Below are 14,752 nucleotides of genomic sequence, written 5' to 3'. Positions count from 1 at the left end.
AAAACATTTGGCTTCCCAGTCAATTAATATGTTCAAGATTTAGAACAATTAAATTATTGGATGTTGAGGAACTCAAATGATGTGAGGATCTGTAAGAAAGTGGAATTCAAGTAGGCGGTCAGACATCTAATTATGTAGCAGAACAATTTGGAGGACCATATGACCTTTTCGGTGTTTTGCTGACATGACACTCAGGTATTTAACATGAAGTTATTATTCTGCAATTTCCTTCTTTGATGAAGTGCTTTTTTTTCTAATCAGATCTTTTTTTCCTGACCTAAAGCTCTTTGTGACTGCTAACATCTGAACAACATGGCTCAACCGTACGGACTTCCACAGAGTATGATGGCGAGTTCCCGACCACTGGCACACGAGTTACTTAACCCCATAACTATGAAACAAGTTCCTGAGATCCTTAGTATGACTAATAAGAAGAGTCAAAATGGTGAAGTGGCTTCTGAGCGTTCAATGCTGACTGACAAAGCTGTCACACCGTTATCAGCTGCTCTTCAGGATGGTGTGATACATAGATTAAATGGACATGATGCAGCATCTGCTTTCAGATCATCAGACAAATTAAAGGATTTGACTTCTCTTGTATTAAATGGAGATTCAAGTGCACCAGATGTAATTCAAGAGACACCATCCCAGCATGCTGTGTCTCCAGTTGAATGCTCCACAGAAAACAGAGGGAACAAAACACCACCTCGAACAACACCAAAAAAGAGTGGCTCTCCAGAAATTAAATTGAGGATTACTAAAACTTATTTGAATGGAAAGCCACTATTTGAATCCTCACTGTGTGGAGATCTGCAGATTGGTGACCCTGAATCTGCAAAGCTGCAAGAAGAAAAGGAAGAAGACGAAGGAAAAAATAAAGAAAAAAGAAAAAGAAAGCGAAGTGTGAAGTATGATGCGCTACTTGAACAAAGTCTGGCTCAAGTCACATTTGCGTCAAAGACATCCATTTCTCCTGAAGAACATGTAAAGGTGAGTGTGTCTCGTCATTTTGTTGTGGACTGTTTTATAATCAACCTATTGTTAGTTATCTCTTTGATTTAAACTTATTAAAAGCTATCTCATCAGTCTCTTTGACTGTTTTATCCCCGAAGAGGGGAAATGTAGTGTCATGGAGCACTAAAACAGACACTTCGGTCCAACCAGTCCATACCAAACATAATCACAAGCTAAATTAAACTCTCCTGCCTGCTCCTTGTCCATATCCCTCAAAACCATTCCTATTCATATATCTATCAAAATGTCTTTTAAACATTGTAATTGGACCCACATCCACCACTTCAAGAAGTTCATTCCACACGTAAACCACCCTCTGTATAAAACATTTACCTGTAATGTCTTTTTAAAATTTCTCTCCTCTCACCTTAAAAATGTGCCCCCTAGTCTTGAAGCCCCCACCTTCACTAAAAGACAACTACCATCAACTCTGCCTATGCTCAATTCATAGAATCCCTACAGTGTGGAAACAGGCCCTTAGGCCCAACAAGTCCACACCAACCCTTCAAAGAGTAACCCACAGACTCATTTCCCTATATTTCCCCCTGCCTAACGCACCTAACACTATGGGCAATTTAGCATGGCCAGCTCACCTGATCTGCGCATCTTTTGGACTGTGGGAGGAAACTGTAGCACCCGGAGGAAACCCATGCAGACATGGGGAGGATGTGCAATCTACACACGGACAGTCATTCACAGCTGGAATCAAACCTGGTGCTGTGAGGCAGCAGTGCTAACTACTGTGCCACCGTGTCACCCCAATCTCTCATACACTTCTCTCATTATTTTATAAATGCCTATCAGGTCAACTCTCAACCTCATAGAGTCGAGTGAAAAAGTTCCCAGCCTATATGTATAACTCAAACCTTCCATACCTAGCAATATCCTGGTAAATCTCTTCTGAACCCTCTCCAGCTTGATAATATCCTAGGCGACCAGAACTGGACACAGTATTCCAGAATAGTTCACACCAATGTCCTGTACAACCTCAGGATAATGTCCCAATTGGGCTTTTTTCCTGGAACGTCTGAGGCTGAGGGGTGACATTATAGAGGTTTACAAAATTATGAGGGGGCATCGATGGGATTAGTAGACAAAGTCTTTTCCCTGGGGTCGGGGAGTCCAGTAGAAGAGGGCATAGGTTTAGGGTGAGAGGGGACAGATATAGGGGACTCGAGTAGTGTCTCCCATCCATCCTCCTCCTCTAACCAAAAAAAGGTTCTGTGCCCCAGATTGGTAAGGCAACGAGTTTATTTTTTATTCCTTATTTTTTCATCAGTCTCTTTGGGAATTTAGAATCGTGGGAATGGAGGTGAGGGCAGTTGAATGTTCCTCCTGCAGAATGTAGGAGGTAAGGGTCACCACTAGTGTCCCTGCTGACTACAACTGTGGGAAGTGCATCCAACTCCAGCTCCTCGAAAACCATGTTAGGCAACTGGAGCCAGAGCTGGATGAAATTCGGATCATTCGGGAGGCAGAGGGGGTTATTGAGAGGAGTTACAGGGAGGTTGTCACTCCTCAGGTACAAGAAAAAGGCAGATGGGTTACAGTCAGGGGATGAAAAGGCAGTGCAGGGATCCCCTGTGGCCATTCCCCTCAACAGTAAATATACCGTTTTGGATCCTGTTTGGGGGGAGGGATGACTTACCAGGGGAAAGCAGTGGGGTACAGGGCTCTGGCACAGAGTCTGTCCCTGCTGCTCAGAAGGGAAAGGGGAGGAGGAGCAGAGCAGTAGTCACTGGGGACTCGATAGTTCGGGGGACAGATAGGAGGTTCTGTGGGGACGAGAGAGACTCATGGTTGGTGTATTGCCTCCCAGGTGCCAGGGCTCATGATCTCTCTGATCGTGTTTTTGGGATCCTTAAGGGGGAGGGGGAGCAGCCCCAAGTCGTGGTCCACATAGGCACCAACGACATAGGTAGGAAGAGAGTTGGGGATTTAAGGCAGATATTCAGGGAGCTAGGATGGAAGCTTAGAGCTAGGACGAACAGAGTTGTTGTCTCTGGTTTGTTGCCCATTCTAGTGAGGCGAGGAATAGGGAGAGAGAGGAGTTGAACACGTGGCTACAGGATGGTGCAGGATGGACAGTTTTGGATTCTGGGATAATTGGGGCTTTTTCTGGGGTCGGTGGGACCTCTACAAGCAGGATGGTCTTCATCTGAACCAGAGGGGTACCAATATCCTGGGTGGGGGGGAAATTCACTAAGGCTATTGGGGTGGGTTTAAACTAATCCAGCAGGGGGATGGGAACTAAAATTGTAGTTCGAGTATAGAAAAGGTTGAGAGTAGGGAGGTCCAAAATCAAGTTTCAGGGACACAAGATGGCACTGGCAAGCAAGAAGTTGGTTTGAAGTGTGTCTACTTCAACGCCAGGAGTATCCGGAATAAGGTGGATGAACTTGCAGCATGAGTTGGTACCTGTTGTGGCCATTTTGAAGACATGGATAGAGCAGGGACAGGAATAGTTGTTGCAGGTTCCAGGATTTAGATGTTTCAGTAAGAACAGAGAAGATGGTAAAAAAAGGGGGAGGTGTGGCATTGTTGGTCAAGGACAGTATTGCAGTTGCAGAAAGGATGTTTGGGACTCGTCAACTGAGGTAGTATGGGCTGAGGTTAGAAACAGGAAAGGAGAGGTCATTCTGTTGGGAGTTTTCTATCGGCCTCCGAATCGTTCCAGAGATATAGAGGAAAGGATAGCAAAGATGATTCTCGTTAGGAGTGAGAGAGACAGGATAGTTGTCATGGGGGACTTCAACTTTCCAAATATTGACTGGGAACACTATAGTACGAGTACATAGATGGGTCAGTTTTTGTCCAGTGTGTGCAGGAGGGCTTCCTGACACAGTATGTAGACAGGCCAACAAGGGGCGAAGCCACATTAGATTTGGTACTGGGTAATGAGCCTGACCAGGTGTTAGACTTGGAAGTAGGTGAGCACTTTGGTAATAGCGATCACAATTCTGTTATGTTTACTTTCGTGATAGAAAGGGATAGGTGTATACAACTGGGCAAGAGTTACAGCTGGGGGGAAAGGCAATTAGGATGTGATTAGGCAAGATTTAGGAAGCATAGGATGGGGAAGGAAACTGCAGGGGATGGGCACATCAGAAATGTGGAGCTTATTCAAGGAAAAGCTCCTGTGTGTCTGAGATAGGTATGTACCTGTCAGGCAGGGAGGAAGCTGTAGAGCGCGGGAGCCATGGTTTACGAAGGAAGTGGAATCTTTGGTCAAGAGGAAGAAGAAGGCTTATGTTAGGATGAGATGTGAAGGCTCAGGGCTTGAGGGTTACAAGGTAGCCAGGAAAGACCGAAAGAGAGAGCTCAGAAGAGCCAGGAGGAGACATGAGAAGTTGTTGGCGGATAGGAGCAGGATAAACCCTAAGGAATAAAAGAATGATGAGAGTAAGATTAGGGCTAATCAAGGATAGTAGTGGGAAGTTGTGTGTGGAGTCAGAGGAGATAGGGGAAGCACTAAATGAATAATGTTCGACAGTATTCACTCTGGAAAACGACACTGTTGTCGAGGAGAATACTCAGATACAGGCTACTGGACTAGGTGGGATTGAGGTTCACAAGGAAGAGGTATTAGAAATCTTGCAGAGTGATAAGTCCCCTGGTCCGGATGGGATTTATCCGAGGATCCTATGGGAAGCCAGGGAGGAGATTGCCGAGCCTTTGACATTGATCTTTAAATTGTCATTGTCTACAGGAACAGTGCCAGAAGACTGGAGGATAGCAAATGTGGTTCCCCTGTTCAAGAAGGGGAGTAGAGACAACCCTGGTAATTATAGACCAGTGAGCCTTACTTCAGTTGTTGTTAAAGTGTTGGAAAAGGTTATAAGAGATAGGATTTATAATCATCTCGAAAAGAATAATATGATTAGGGATAGTCAGCACGGTTTTATGAAGCGTAGGTCGTGCCTCACAAACCTTATTGAGTTCTTTGAGAAGGTGACCAAACAGGTAGATGAGAGTAAACCAGTTGATGTGTCTGTGGATTTCAGCAAGGCGTTCGATAAGGTTCCCCACAGTAGGCTATTGTACAAAATGCAGAGGAATGGGATTGTGGGAGATATAGCCATTTGGATCAGTAATTGGCTTGCTGAAAGAAGACAGAAGTTGGTGGTTGATGGGAAATGTTCATCCTGGAGTCCAGTTACCAGTGGTGTACCGCAAGGGTCGGTGTTGGGTCCACTGCTGTTCGTCATTTTTATAAACGTCCTGGATGAGGGCATAGAAAGGTGGGTTAGTAAATTTGCGGACGACACTAAGGTCAGTGGAGTTGTGGATGGTGACAAAGGATGTAGGTTACAGAGAGACATAGATAAGCTGCAGAGCTGGGCTAAGAGGTGGCAAATGGAGTTTAATGCGGACAAGTGTGAGGTGATTCACTTTGGTTGGAGTAACTGAAATGCAAAGTACTGGGCTGATGGTAAGATTCTTGATAGTGTAGATGAGCAGAGAGATCTCGGTGTCCAGGTACACAGATCTTTGAAAGTTGCCACCCAGGTTGACAGGCTTGTTGAGAAGGCATACAGTGTTTTAGCTTTTATTAATAGCGGGATCGAGTTCTGGAACTATGAGGTTATGCTACAGCTGTACAAAACTCTGGTGCGGCCGCACTTGGAGTATTGTGTTCAGTTATGATTACCGCATTATAAGAAGGATGTGGAAGCTTTGGAAAGGTGCAGAGGAGATTTGCGAGGATGTTGCCTGGTATGATGGGAAGATCTTACGAGGAAAGGCTGAGGGAGTTGAGGCTGTTTTCTCTTGTGAGAAGAAGGTTGAGGGGTGACTTAATAGAGACAGAAAAGATAATTAGAGGGTTAGATAGGGTGGACAGGGAGAGCCTTTTTCCAAGAATGGTGACGGCGAGCACGAGGGGGCATAGCTTTAAATTGAGGGGTGATAACTATAGGACAGATGTCAGAGGTAGTTTCTTTACTCAGAGTAGTAAGGGTATGGAATGCTTTGCCTGCAACAGTAGTAGATTCACCAACTTTAAGTGCATTTGAGTTGTCATTGGACTAGCATATGGATGTACATGGAAGAGTGTAGGTTAGATGGCGTTCAGATTGGTATGACTGGTCGGCACAACATCAAGGGCCGAAGGGCCTGTACTGTGCTGTAATGTTCTATGTTTTATAAAAGGGACCTACGGGGCAACTTTTTCACACACAGGGTGCTACGTGTATGGAATGAGATGCCAGAGGAAGTGGTGGAGGCAGGTACAATTGCAACATTTAAAAGGCATTTGGATGGGTATATGAATGGGGGGGGTTTGGAGGGATATGGGCCAAGTACTGGCAGGTGGGACTAGATGGGGTTGGGATATCTGGTCGGCGTGGACGGGTTGAACCGAAGGGTCTGTTTCCATGCTGTACATCTCTATGACTGAGCACTGAAGGTAAGTGTGCCAAGTGCCTTTTTAACCATCCTTCTATATGTGATGCAAGCCTTGAAGGATTATGTAATGACACCCCGAGGACCCTCTGTTTTACAACACTACCCAAGGCACTACCACTAATTATCAACTCCCTAATCTAGCTTTGTTGTATCAAAATGCAATACCAAGCATTTATCCAGATTGAACTCGCTGTACCATTTTGCAGCCCATTGACCCATTTGATCAAGGTCCCTTTCTAATCTTAGAACATCAATTTTGGTGTCACCCACACATGTACTAACCATGCTTGTATATTCTCATCCAAATCATGAATATAAATGACACACAAAAGAGGACCCAAAACTGATCTCTGGAGGACACCTCTGGTCAGAGTCCTCCATTCCAAAAAGCAATCTTCCACTGTGACTTGCTGTCTCCTGCCATTAAGTCAATTATGTCTCCAATAGAGAAAGCTCAGCCTGAATCCCATGTAACCAAACTTGGCTAATTAGTCTACCACGTCAAAGGCTTCACTAAAATCCAAATAAGCAATGTCTGCTGCTGTGCCTTCGTCAACCATTTTGGTAACTTGCTCCAAAAGTAAATCAAGTTTGTGAGACAGTACTTTCTTTGCACAAGACATGCTGACTATCCCCATTTGATTTTTGCCACTCAAAGTCCATAAATTCCATCTTTTATAATCCTCTCCAACAATTTACCCACAACTGAAGTCAGACTCTTAGGCCTATTGTTTCCTGGTTTCTCCTTTCTTAACAAAGATACAACATTAGCCACCCTCCAGTTACCAGCCACCTCACCCGTAATTATAGATGATGCAAATATTTCTTCCAGAGGTCTTGTAATTTCCTCCCTTAATTCCCACAACATTCTCGGGTACGTGAAGTCAGGTCTTAGAGATTTATTCATCGCCTATATTCTCTAAGAACTCACGAACTTCCTCTTCTGTAATGCTAACTGATTTTAAAACCAAGTTTATTCTGTAGACTCCATTTTTGTTTCCACAGTAAAAACTGATGTGAAATATTCATTTAATATCTCTCCCATCTGCTTGGGTTCTACACCATGATTTTTCAGAGGCCCTACCTTCTCTCTCTGGTTACCCTCTTGCTCTTAATGTATTTGTCGAATCCCTTTGGATTATCCTTAACTTTACCTGCCAATGCTATCTCATATTCCCTGTTTGCCTTCCTGATTTTTCTCTTAAGAATTCTCTTACCTGAGGTTTCACACACACCAACTTGTGCAAAAGTTAAAATTTATTAAAGCTTGTACAAGCTAGGTGACCCCTTTGACCCTCTTCGCTGGTGTGCTAAGTTGAGACAAAAAGGCCCTGAACAAAGAAAATGCATTACCTTTATAACAGGTCACTTGGCCATGCTCACTGATACTCTGGCCACTCCCCCCACAGTCACATGCCACTCAAAACTCTCCCTCACAGTCACATTTTAAACCAGGTGCAATGGCAGGATGAGATCATCCTCTGAGATAATGTCAATGCCCTAATCCTGGGGAATCGTTATGCAGACGATTTTCTGACTCAGTGATTCCCTAAGACAATGTAGGTGTGCTTTACCTACCTTTTCGGGGATGACTATGAAAGCATTTCTAAATGGAAGAGATTGAATGCTAGTTTAATTTGATAATAGTCGGGGGAGGAGTAGCAAATAACTGTTTGAATGGACTGGGAGTCATCAGAATTCTTACATGAATGTCGTCCCCACCCACTTCCAGAATGTTCAGTCAGTGCAGTTTAGCTCTTTAATAGTACGTTAATGTCCAGAGAGATACTCCAATTTAATCTTTTAATATTACACTACAATCTTTATACTGATTAAGAGGTTCAATCGATATCTATGTCTAAAATAAGATTCTCTTTCAAACTTAACTAGAACCTCCATGTCTTTATTCATCCATTGTTCCTTAATCTTACCAGCCTTACCCTTCACTCTAGCAGGAACAAAATGCCTCCAAACTCTCATCAACACACCCTTGATAGCCCTGTCATCAGACGTTGTTTTACCTGCCAACAACAGTGAACTCCAATCAAATTTTGAAAATTCATGTCTCATAACATTAAAATTTGCCTTAGTCGAATTAAAAGCTTGAACTTTTATGGAAGACTTATCTTTTTCCATAACCATTTTAAAACTAATTGAATTATGATTGATCAACCTAAAGCGTTCCCCCGTTTACTTCAGTCAACTGCCCTGCCTTTATTGCTGAAAATAAAGTCTAATTTTGCACCTACTCTACATATTGATAAAGAAAATTTTCTTGAGCACATTTGAAAAATTCTTCAACATCCAAACTGTGATAGTCCCAGCCAATGTTTGGAAAATTAAAATCACCCATTATTACAATCTTATTATGATTACATATATCTGAGATCTCCCCATATATTTGTTTCTCAATTTCTCTCTTACTATTGGAGGAGCCTATAGTAGAATCTCATCAAAGTTATCGTTCCTTTTTTATTTGTAATTTCATTTTCACTGGATGATTTTTCAGAAATATCTTCCTCAGTTAGAACAGTAATGTATTCCTGAATCTAAAATGCCTGAATCAAAATCCTCCTGTTTCAGCTTCTGCTTATAAGCTGGGAGGAGGAAGACAGCTCCGTGAAATGATTTTCCAAAGTGAGTGGGGGATGGAGCAATAAGCATCTTTGAAGGTTGTATAGCAGTGGTCTAGAATGTTCGCTTGTCGTGTGGGCCAGGAGAAGTGTTAGTGGTACTTTGCCATCACTCAAAGGATCTGGGCAGGGTCCAGTGCTTTTCGTCACTTACATAAATTGCTTAGATGTGAACATAGGATGTATGGTTAGTAAGTTTGCAGATGACACCAAAATTGAAGGCGTAGTGGATAGCAAACAAGAGTACTATGGGATTTTGATTAGTTGGGCCAATGGGCCGAAGAGTGGCAGATTGAGTTTAATTTAGATAAATGTGAGGTGCTGCATTTTGGAAAGGCAAATCAGAGCCGGAATTATACACTTGATGGTAAGGTCCTGGGGACCAACAAAGAGACCTTGGAGTGCGAGTTCATAATTCCTTGAAAGTGGAGTCACGGGTAAATAGGATAGTGAAGGAGGTATTTGGTATGCTTTCCTTTATTGGTCAGAGTATTGAGTATAAGAGTTAGAAGGTCATGTTGCGGCTGACCAGGGCACTTTTGGAGTACTGTGTGCAATTCTGGTCTCCCTCCTATCGGAGAGATGTTGTAAAACTTGAAAGGGTTTAGAAAAGATTTGGAAGATGTTGCCAGGGTTGGAGGATTTGGGCCATAGGGAGAGGCTGAATAGGCTCAGGCTGTTTTCCCTGGTGCGTCGGAGGCTGAGGGGTGACCTTGTGAGGTGTATAAAATCATGAGAGACATGGATAGGATAAGTCGACAAGGTCTTACCCATGGGGGCTGGGGGAGTCCAGAATAGAGGGCACAGGTTTAGGGTGAGAGGGGAAAGGTTTAACAGGGACTGAAGGAGCAACGTTTTCATGCAAAAGGTGGTGCATGTATGGAATGAGCTGCCAGAGGAAGTGATGGAGGCTGGTACAATTACAACATTTGAAAGGCATCTGGATGGGCATATGAATAGGAAGGGTTCAGAGGGATATTGGCGAAGTGCTGGCAAATGGAATGAGATTAATTCAGGCTATCTATTGGGCATGGATGAGTTGGACGGAAGGGTCTATTTCCATGCTGTACGTCTGAGTTTATGAATAAACTCAGGATGGGTTAATAAAATCTCCAGCACAGTCACAAATAGGACAGTGTTTGGAAAGGCTTAGCAATCAAACCTCAAGCACACTAGACAAACAAATGACAATGAGAAGAGAGATGGTTGCTACAAGACTGAAACTTGGATCCTCATGCATGTGGTATAAGGAATAAGGTAAATGAGCATGTGGTGCAGATCAAAATTGGCAGGGTGAGACGTGGCTGCAAGGGTATCAGGATTGCGAGCTGAATATTCGAGGATATACATCCTATTGAAGAGATATGCAGGTGGGTTACGGTTGCCTTATTACTAAGAAATGAAATTAAATCAACAGTAAGAAACGAAGTAGGGTCAGATGGTGTAGAGTCTGTATGGATAGAAGTGATGAACCGTAAAGTGAGAAAAAACCATAGTTGGAGTTATGTTCAGGTCTCCTAACAGTAGTCAGGAACTGGGCGCAAGATACACCCCAGGGGGTGTATTCTTGCGCCCAGCTCCTGACGACTGTTTGGAGACCTGTACATAACTCCAACTATGGTTTTTTTGGAATTTCAACATACAGGTGGACTGGGAAAATCAGGTTAGTAGTAATCGCAAGAAAAATAATTTGTGGAATGTCTACGAGATGGCCTTTTGGAGCAGCTTGTGGTGGAGCCCACGAGGGAACAGGCAGTACTGGATTCAGTGTTGTGCAATGAGGCGGACTTGATAAGGGAGCTTAAGCTGAGGCAGCAATCATAATATGATTGAATTTACTCTGCAGTTTGAGAGGGAGAAGATAGAATTAGAGGTAACAGTATTACAGCTGAATAAAGACAACTACACAGGCATGAGGGAGGAGCTGGGTAGAATTGACTGGGAGAGGAGCTTGGCAAGAAAGACAATGGTACAGCAATGGCAGGAGCTTCTGGGAGTAAGTTGGAAGACAGCAGAAACAGCCTCAATTCTATCCACACAGTTATATACCATCCCTAGGAAAATAAAGTGTAGTACGGGGAGGATGAGGCGATCATAGCTGACTAGGGAAGTTAGGGACAGCATAAAAGAAAAAGCATATGATGTGGCAAAGGGCATTGGGAAACCAGAGAATTGGGAAACAGACCAACAGAGGGCAATTAAAGGAGAAACGAGGGAGAAGATTAAGAAGATTAGAGTAAGCTAGCCCGTAATAGAAAGGAAGATTAGTTTTTTTAGATATATAAAGGGTAAAAGAGAAGCACAAGTGGACATTGGGACACTAGAAAATGAGGCTGAAGAGATAGTGGGGGATAAGGAAATGGCTGCAGAACTGAGTAATTACTTTGCACCAGTCTTCATGGTAGAAGACATGAATGATTCCCGAAAATTCAAGAGTGAGGGGGCAGAGCTGGATATGGTGGTCATCACCAAGGAGTAAGTGCTAGAAAACCTGAATGGCCTGAAGGTGGATAAATCGTCTGGACCAGATGGACTGCACTCAGAGTTCTAAGGGAGATCGCTGAAGAGATAATGGAGGTATTAGTGGTGATCTTTTGGGATTTGCTAGAATCAGGGAGAGTCCCAGAGTACTAGAAAATCACTAACGTGACACCTCTGTTTAAAAGGGAGTAAGGCAAAAGTCAGAAAATTGCAGACCTCTTATCCTGACCTCAGTCATGGGTAAGATCCTGGAATCTATTGTGACAGATGATATTTCTCAATACTGTGATCTATATGGACTTTAGTAAGCCTTTCGATAAGGTTCGATCTCATGGAATACAGAGAGAACTAACCATTTGGATACAGAACGGACTCAAAGTTCGAAGACAGAGGGTGGTGATTGAGGGTTGTTTTTCAGATTGGAGGCCTGTGACCAGTGGAGTGCCACAAGGATCGGTGCTGGGTCCACTACTTTTCATTATTTAGACACATGATTTGGATGTGAGCATAAGATGTATAGTTACTGAGTTCCTGCTGATGACACAAAAATTGGAGGTGTAGTGGACAGCGAAGAAGGTTACCTCAGATTACAACGAGATCTTGATCAGATGGGCTGAGTAGTGGCAGATGGAGTTGAATTTAGATAAATGCAAGGTGCTGCATTTTGGGACGTAGGACGTATACGCTTAATGGTAAGGTTCTAGGGAGTGTTGCTGAACAAAGAGACCTTGGAGTGCAGGTTCATAGCTCCTTGAAAGTGGAGTCACAGGTAGATAGGATAGTGAAGAAGGCATTTGGTATGCTTTCCTTTATTGGCCAGAGTATTGAGTACAGGAGTTGAGAGGTCATGTTATGGCTGTACAGGACATTGGTTAGGCCACTGTTGGAATATTGTGGGCAATTCTGGTCTCCTTTCTGTCAGAAAGATGTTGTGAAACTTGAAAGGGTTCAGAAAAGATTTACAAGGATGTTGCCAGGGTTGGAGGATTTGAGCTATTGGGAGAGGTTGAGTAGGCTGGGGCTGTTTTCCCCAGAGCGACGGAGGCTGAGGGGTGACCTTATAGAGCTTTATAAAATCATGAGTGACATGGATAGGATCATTAGAGAAAGTCTTTTCCCAGGAGTGGGAGAGTCCAGAACTAGAGGGCACAGGTTTAAGGTGAGAGGGAAAAGATATAAAATAGACCAAAGGGGCAACGTTTTCATGCAGAGGTTGGTCCATGTATGGAATGAGCTGCCGGAGGAAGTGGTTTAGGCTCGTACATTTGCAACATTTAAAAGGCATCTGGATGGGTATATATGGATAGGAAGAGTTTGGAGGGATATGGGCCAGGTGTTGGCAGGTGGGCTAGATTGGGTTGAGATATCTGGTCAGCATGGGCGAGTTGGAACATGTGGAGGTTGTACATCTCTATGACTCTAAGACTTGCAAGTGTGCGGTAAAATAGGGACAACGTCAGCATGGTTACATCAAGAGGAAGTGATACCTGAAAGTCTGCTGGAATTCTTTGTGGAGGTAATGAGCAAGTTAGACCAAGGAGAGCCATTGGATGTTATCGACCTGGACTTGAAGAAAGCCTTTAATAAGATGCTGCACGTGAAGCTGCTGATTAAGATAAGGGCCCATGGTGTTAGAGGCAAGGTGCTAACATGGATAGAAACCTTACTGTCTGGCAGAAAGCAGAGACTGGGGATAAAACAGACAACAGTCACCAATTGTGTTCCGCAAGGCACTGTGTTGGAACCACAACTTTTCAGTTTGTACATTAATGATCCAGATGAAGGAACTAAGGGAATTCTGATGAAGTTTGCAGACAATACAAAGCTAGGTAGAGGGCAGCATTGAGGAGGTGGGGAGGCCGGAGAACGATTTGGGCAGGTTAAGAGAGTCGGTTTAAAAAAGAAGTGGCAGATGGAGTACAACATGGCAAAGTGTGAGGTAATGCTCTTTGGCATGAACTGTTTCCTAAGTGAGGAAATTCTGAAGTGCAAAGAGACTTGGGAGTTCTAGTCCAGGATTCTCTCAAGGTGAACTTGCAGATTGAGTCAGTCGTTAGGAAGGCAAATGCGATCATGGCATTTATTTTGAGTGGACTTGAATATAAAAGCCGGCATGTACTTCTGAGACTCTATAATGCTCTGGTCAGACCACATATGGAGTATTGAGCGAAGCTTTGGGCCCCATATCTCAGGAAGGATGTACTGGTCCCGGAGCATGCTCAGAGGAGGTTCACAAGAATGGTTCCAGGAATGAAAAGCATAACATATGAGGAATGTTTGAGGACTCTGGGTCCATACTCGATGGAGTTTAAAAGGATGAGGGGGATCTAATTGAAACTTAGAAAATACTGAATGGTCTGGACAGAATTGATATTGGGCAGATGTTTTCATTGGTCGGAGAGACTAGGATCCAAGGGCATAGCTGTAGAGTAAAGGGAAGACCTTTTGGAAAGAGATAAGGAGAAACGTCTTCAGCCAGAATGGTGAATCTATGAAATTCACTGCCACAGAAGGCTGTGGAGTCCAGGTCATTGAGTATATTTAAGAGTGAGAAAGATAAGTTCTTGATTGTCAAGGGAATCAAGGGTGACAGGGAGAAAGCGGGAGAATGGGTTTGAGAAACTTAGCAGCCATGATTGAATGGTGGAGCAGACTCGATGGGCTGAATGGCCCAATTTCTGTGATATGCTTATGGTCCCAATCCTATGTTCTTAAACATGACCTGAGTTCATCAGTCTGAATTGTAAGACCTATTCCATTGAAATAAATACAATTTAGTTCTTCAGAGTTACTACATACTTCTGCTACTTAGAATTCCTTCACTTGCCTTCTCTATCAGTATGAAGTTTCCTTTTATACAATGAGCAATTCTCCCTGCTAAGATTTTGGTCTCTTTGCAGTTTAGGTTAGATCCATCCTTTTTGAACAGATCTTTTCTGTCCCAAAAGACATTGCAATTGTTCAAAAACCTGTATCCCTGAACAATGCATCAGCTCTTAAGCCATTGATTTACCCCTTTTAACCTTTTGTTCCTTGGCATTTGAAGTAAAGCAAAAATTACTAATTTTAAGATTTTGTATTTTAATCATCTCCCTGACCTCTTAAATTCACTCTGTACTGCATTAATTTTTTCCCCAAAAGTGTTGCTCCTACCAAAGTGTACCATAATTTCTGGCTTCTCAATCTCAACTTTAACAGTATGCTTGAAATGTTTAGTA

General features: G+C 43.3%; 1 protein-coding gene across 4 annotated transcripts in view; it reads left to right on the top strand.

The window, feature by feature from the left end:
* Positions 1-14,752, top strand: part of LOC122560590 (histone-lysine N-methyltransferase NSD2) — a 151,567-nt gene that overhangs the window by 7,260 nt on the left and 129,555 nt on the right. For all 4 annotated transcript variants that reach the window (XM_087990979.1, XM_043711508.2, XM_043711417.2 and 1 more), the window contains exon 2: positions 284-990. In XM_087990979.1, the coding sequence (XP_087847105.1) occupies positions 313-990 (678 nt within the window). In that variant the 5' untranslated portion in view covers positions 284-312. The remainder of the gene's footprint in view (positions 1-283; positions 991-14,752) is intronic.

This window comes from Chiloscyllium plagiosum, unplaced genomic scaffold (genome assembly GCF_037043375.1).
Source record: "Chiloscyllium plagiosum isolate Xiang-an unplaced genomic scaffold, Cpla_swu_hap1 HiC_scaffold_1, whole genome shotgun sequence".
NCBI lineage: Eukaryota > Metazoa > Chordata > Chondrichthyes > Orectolobiformes > Hemiscylliidae > Chiloscyllium > Chiloscyllium plagiosum.
This window is presented reverse-complemented; position numbering and strand designations above follow the sequence as displayed.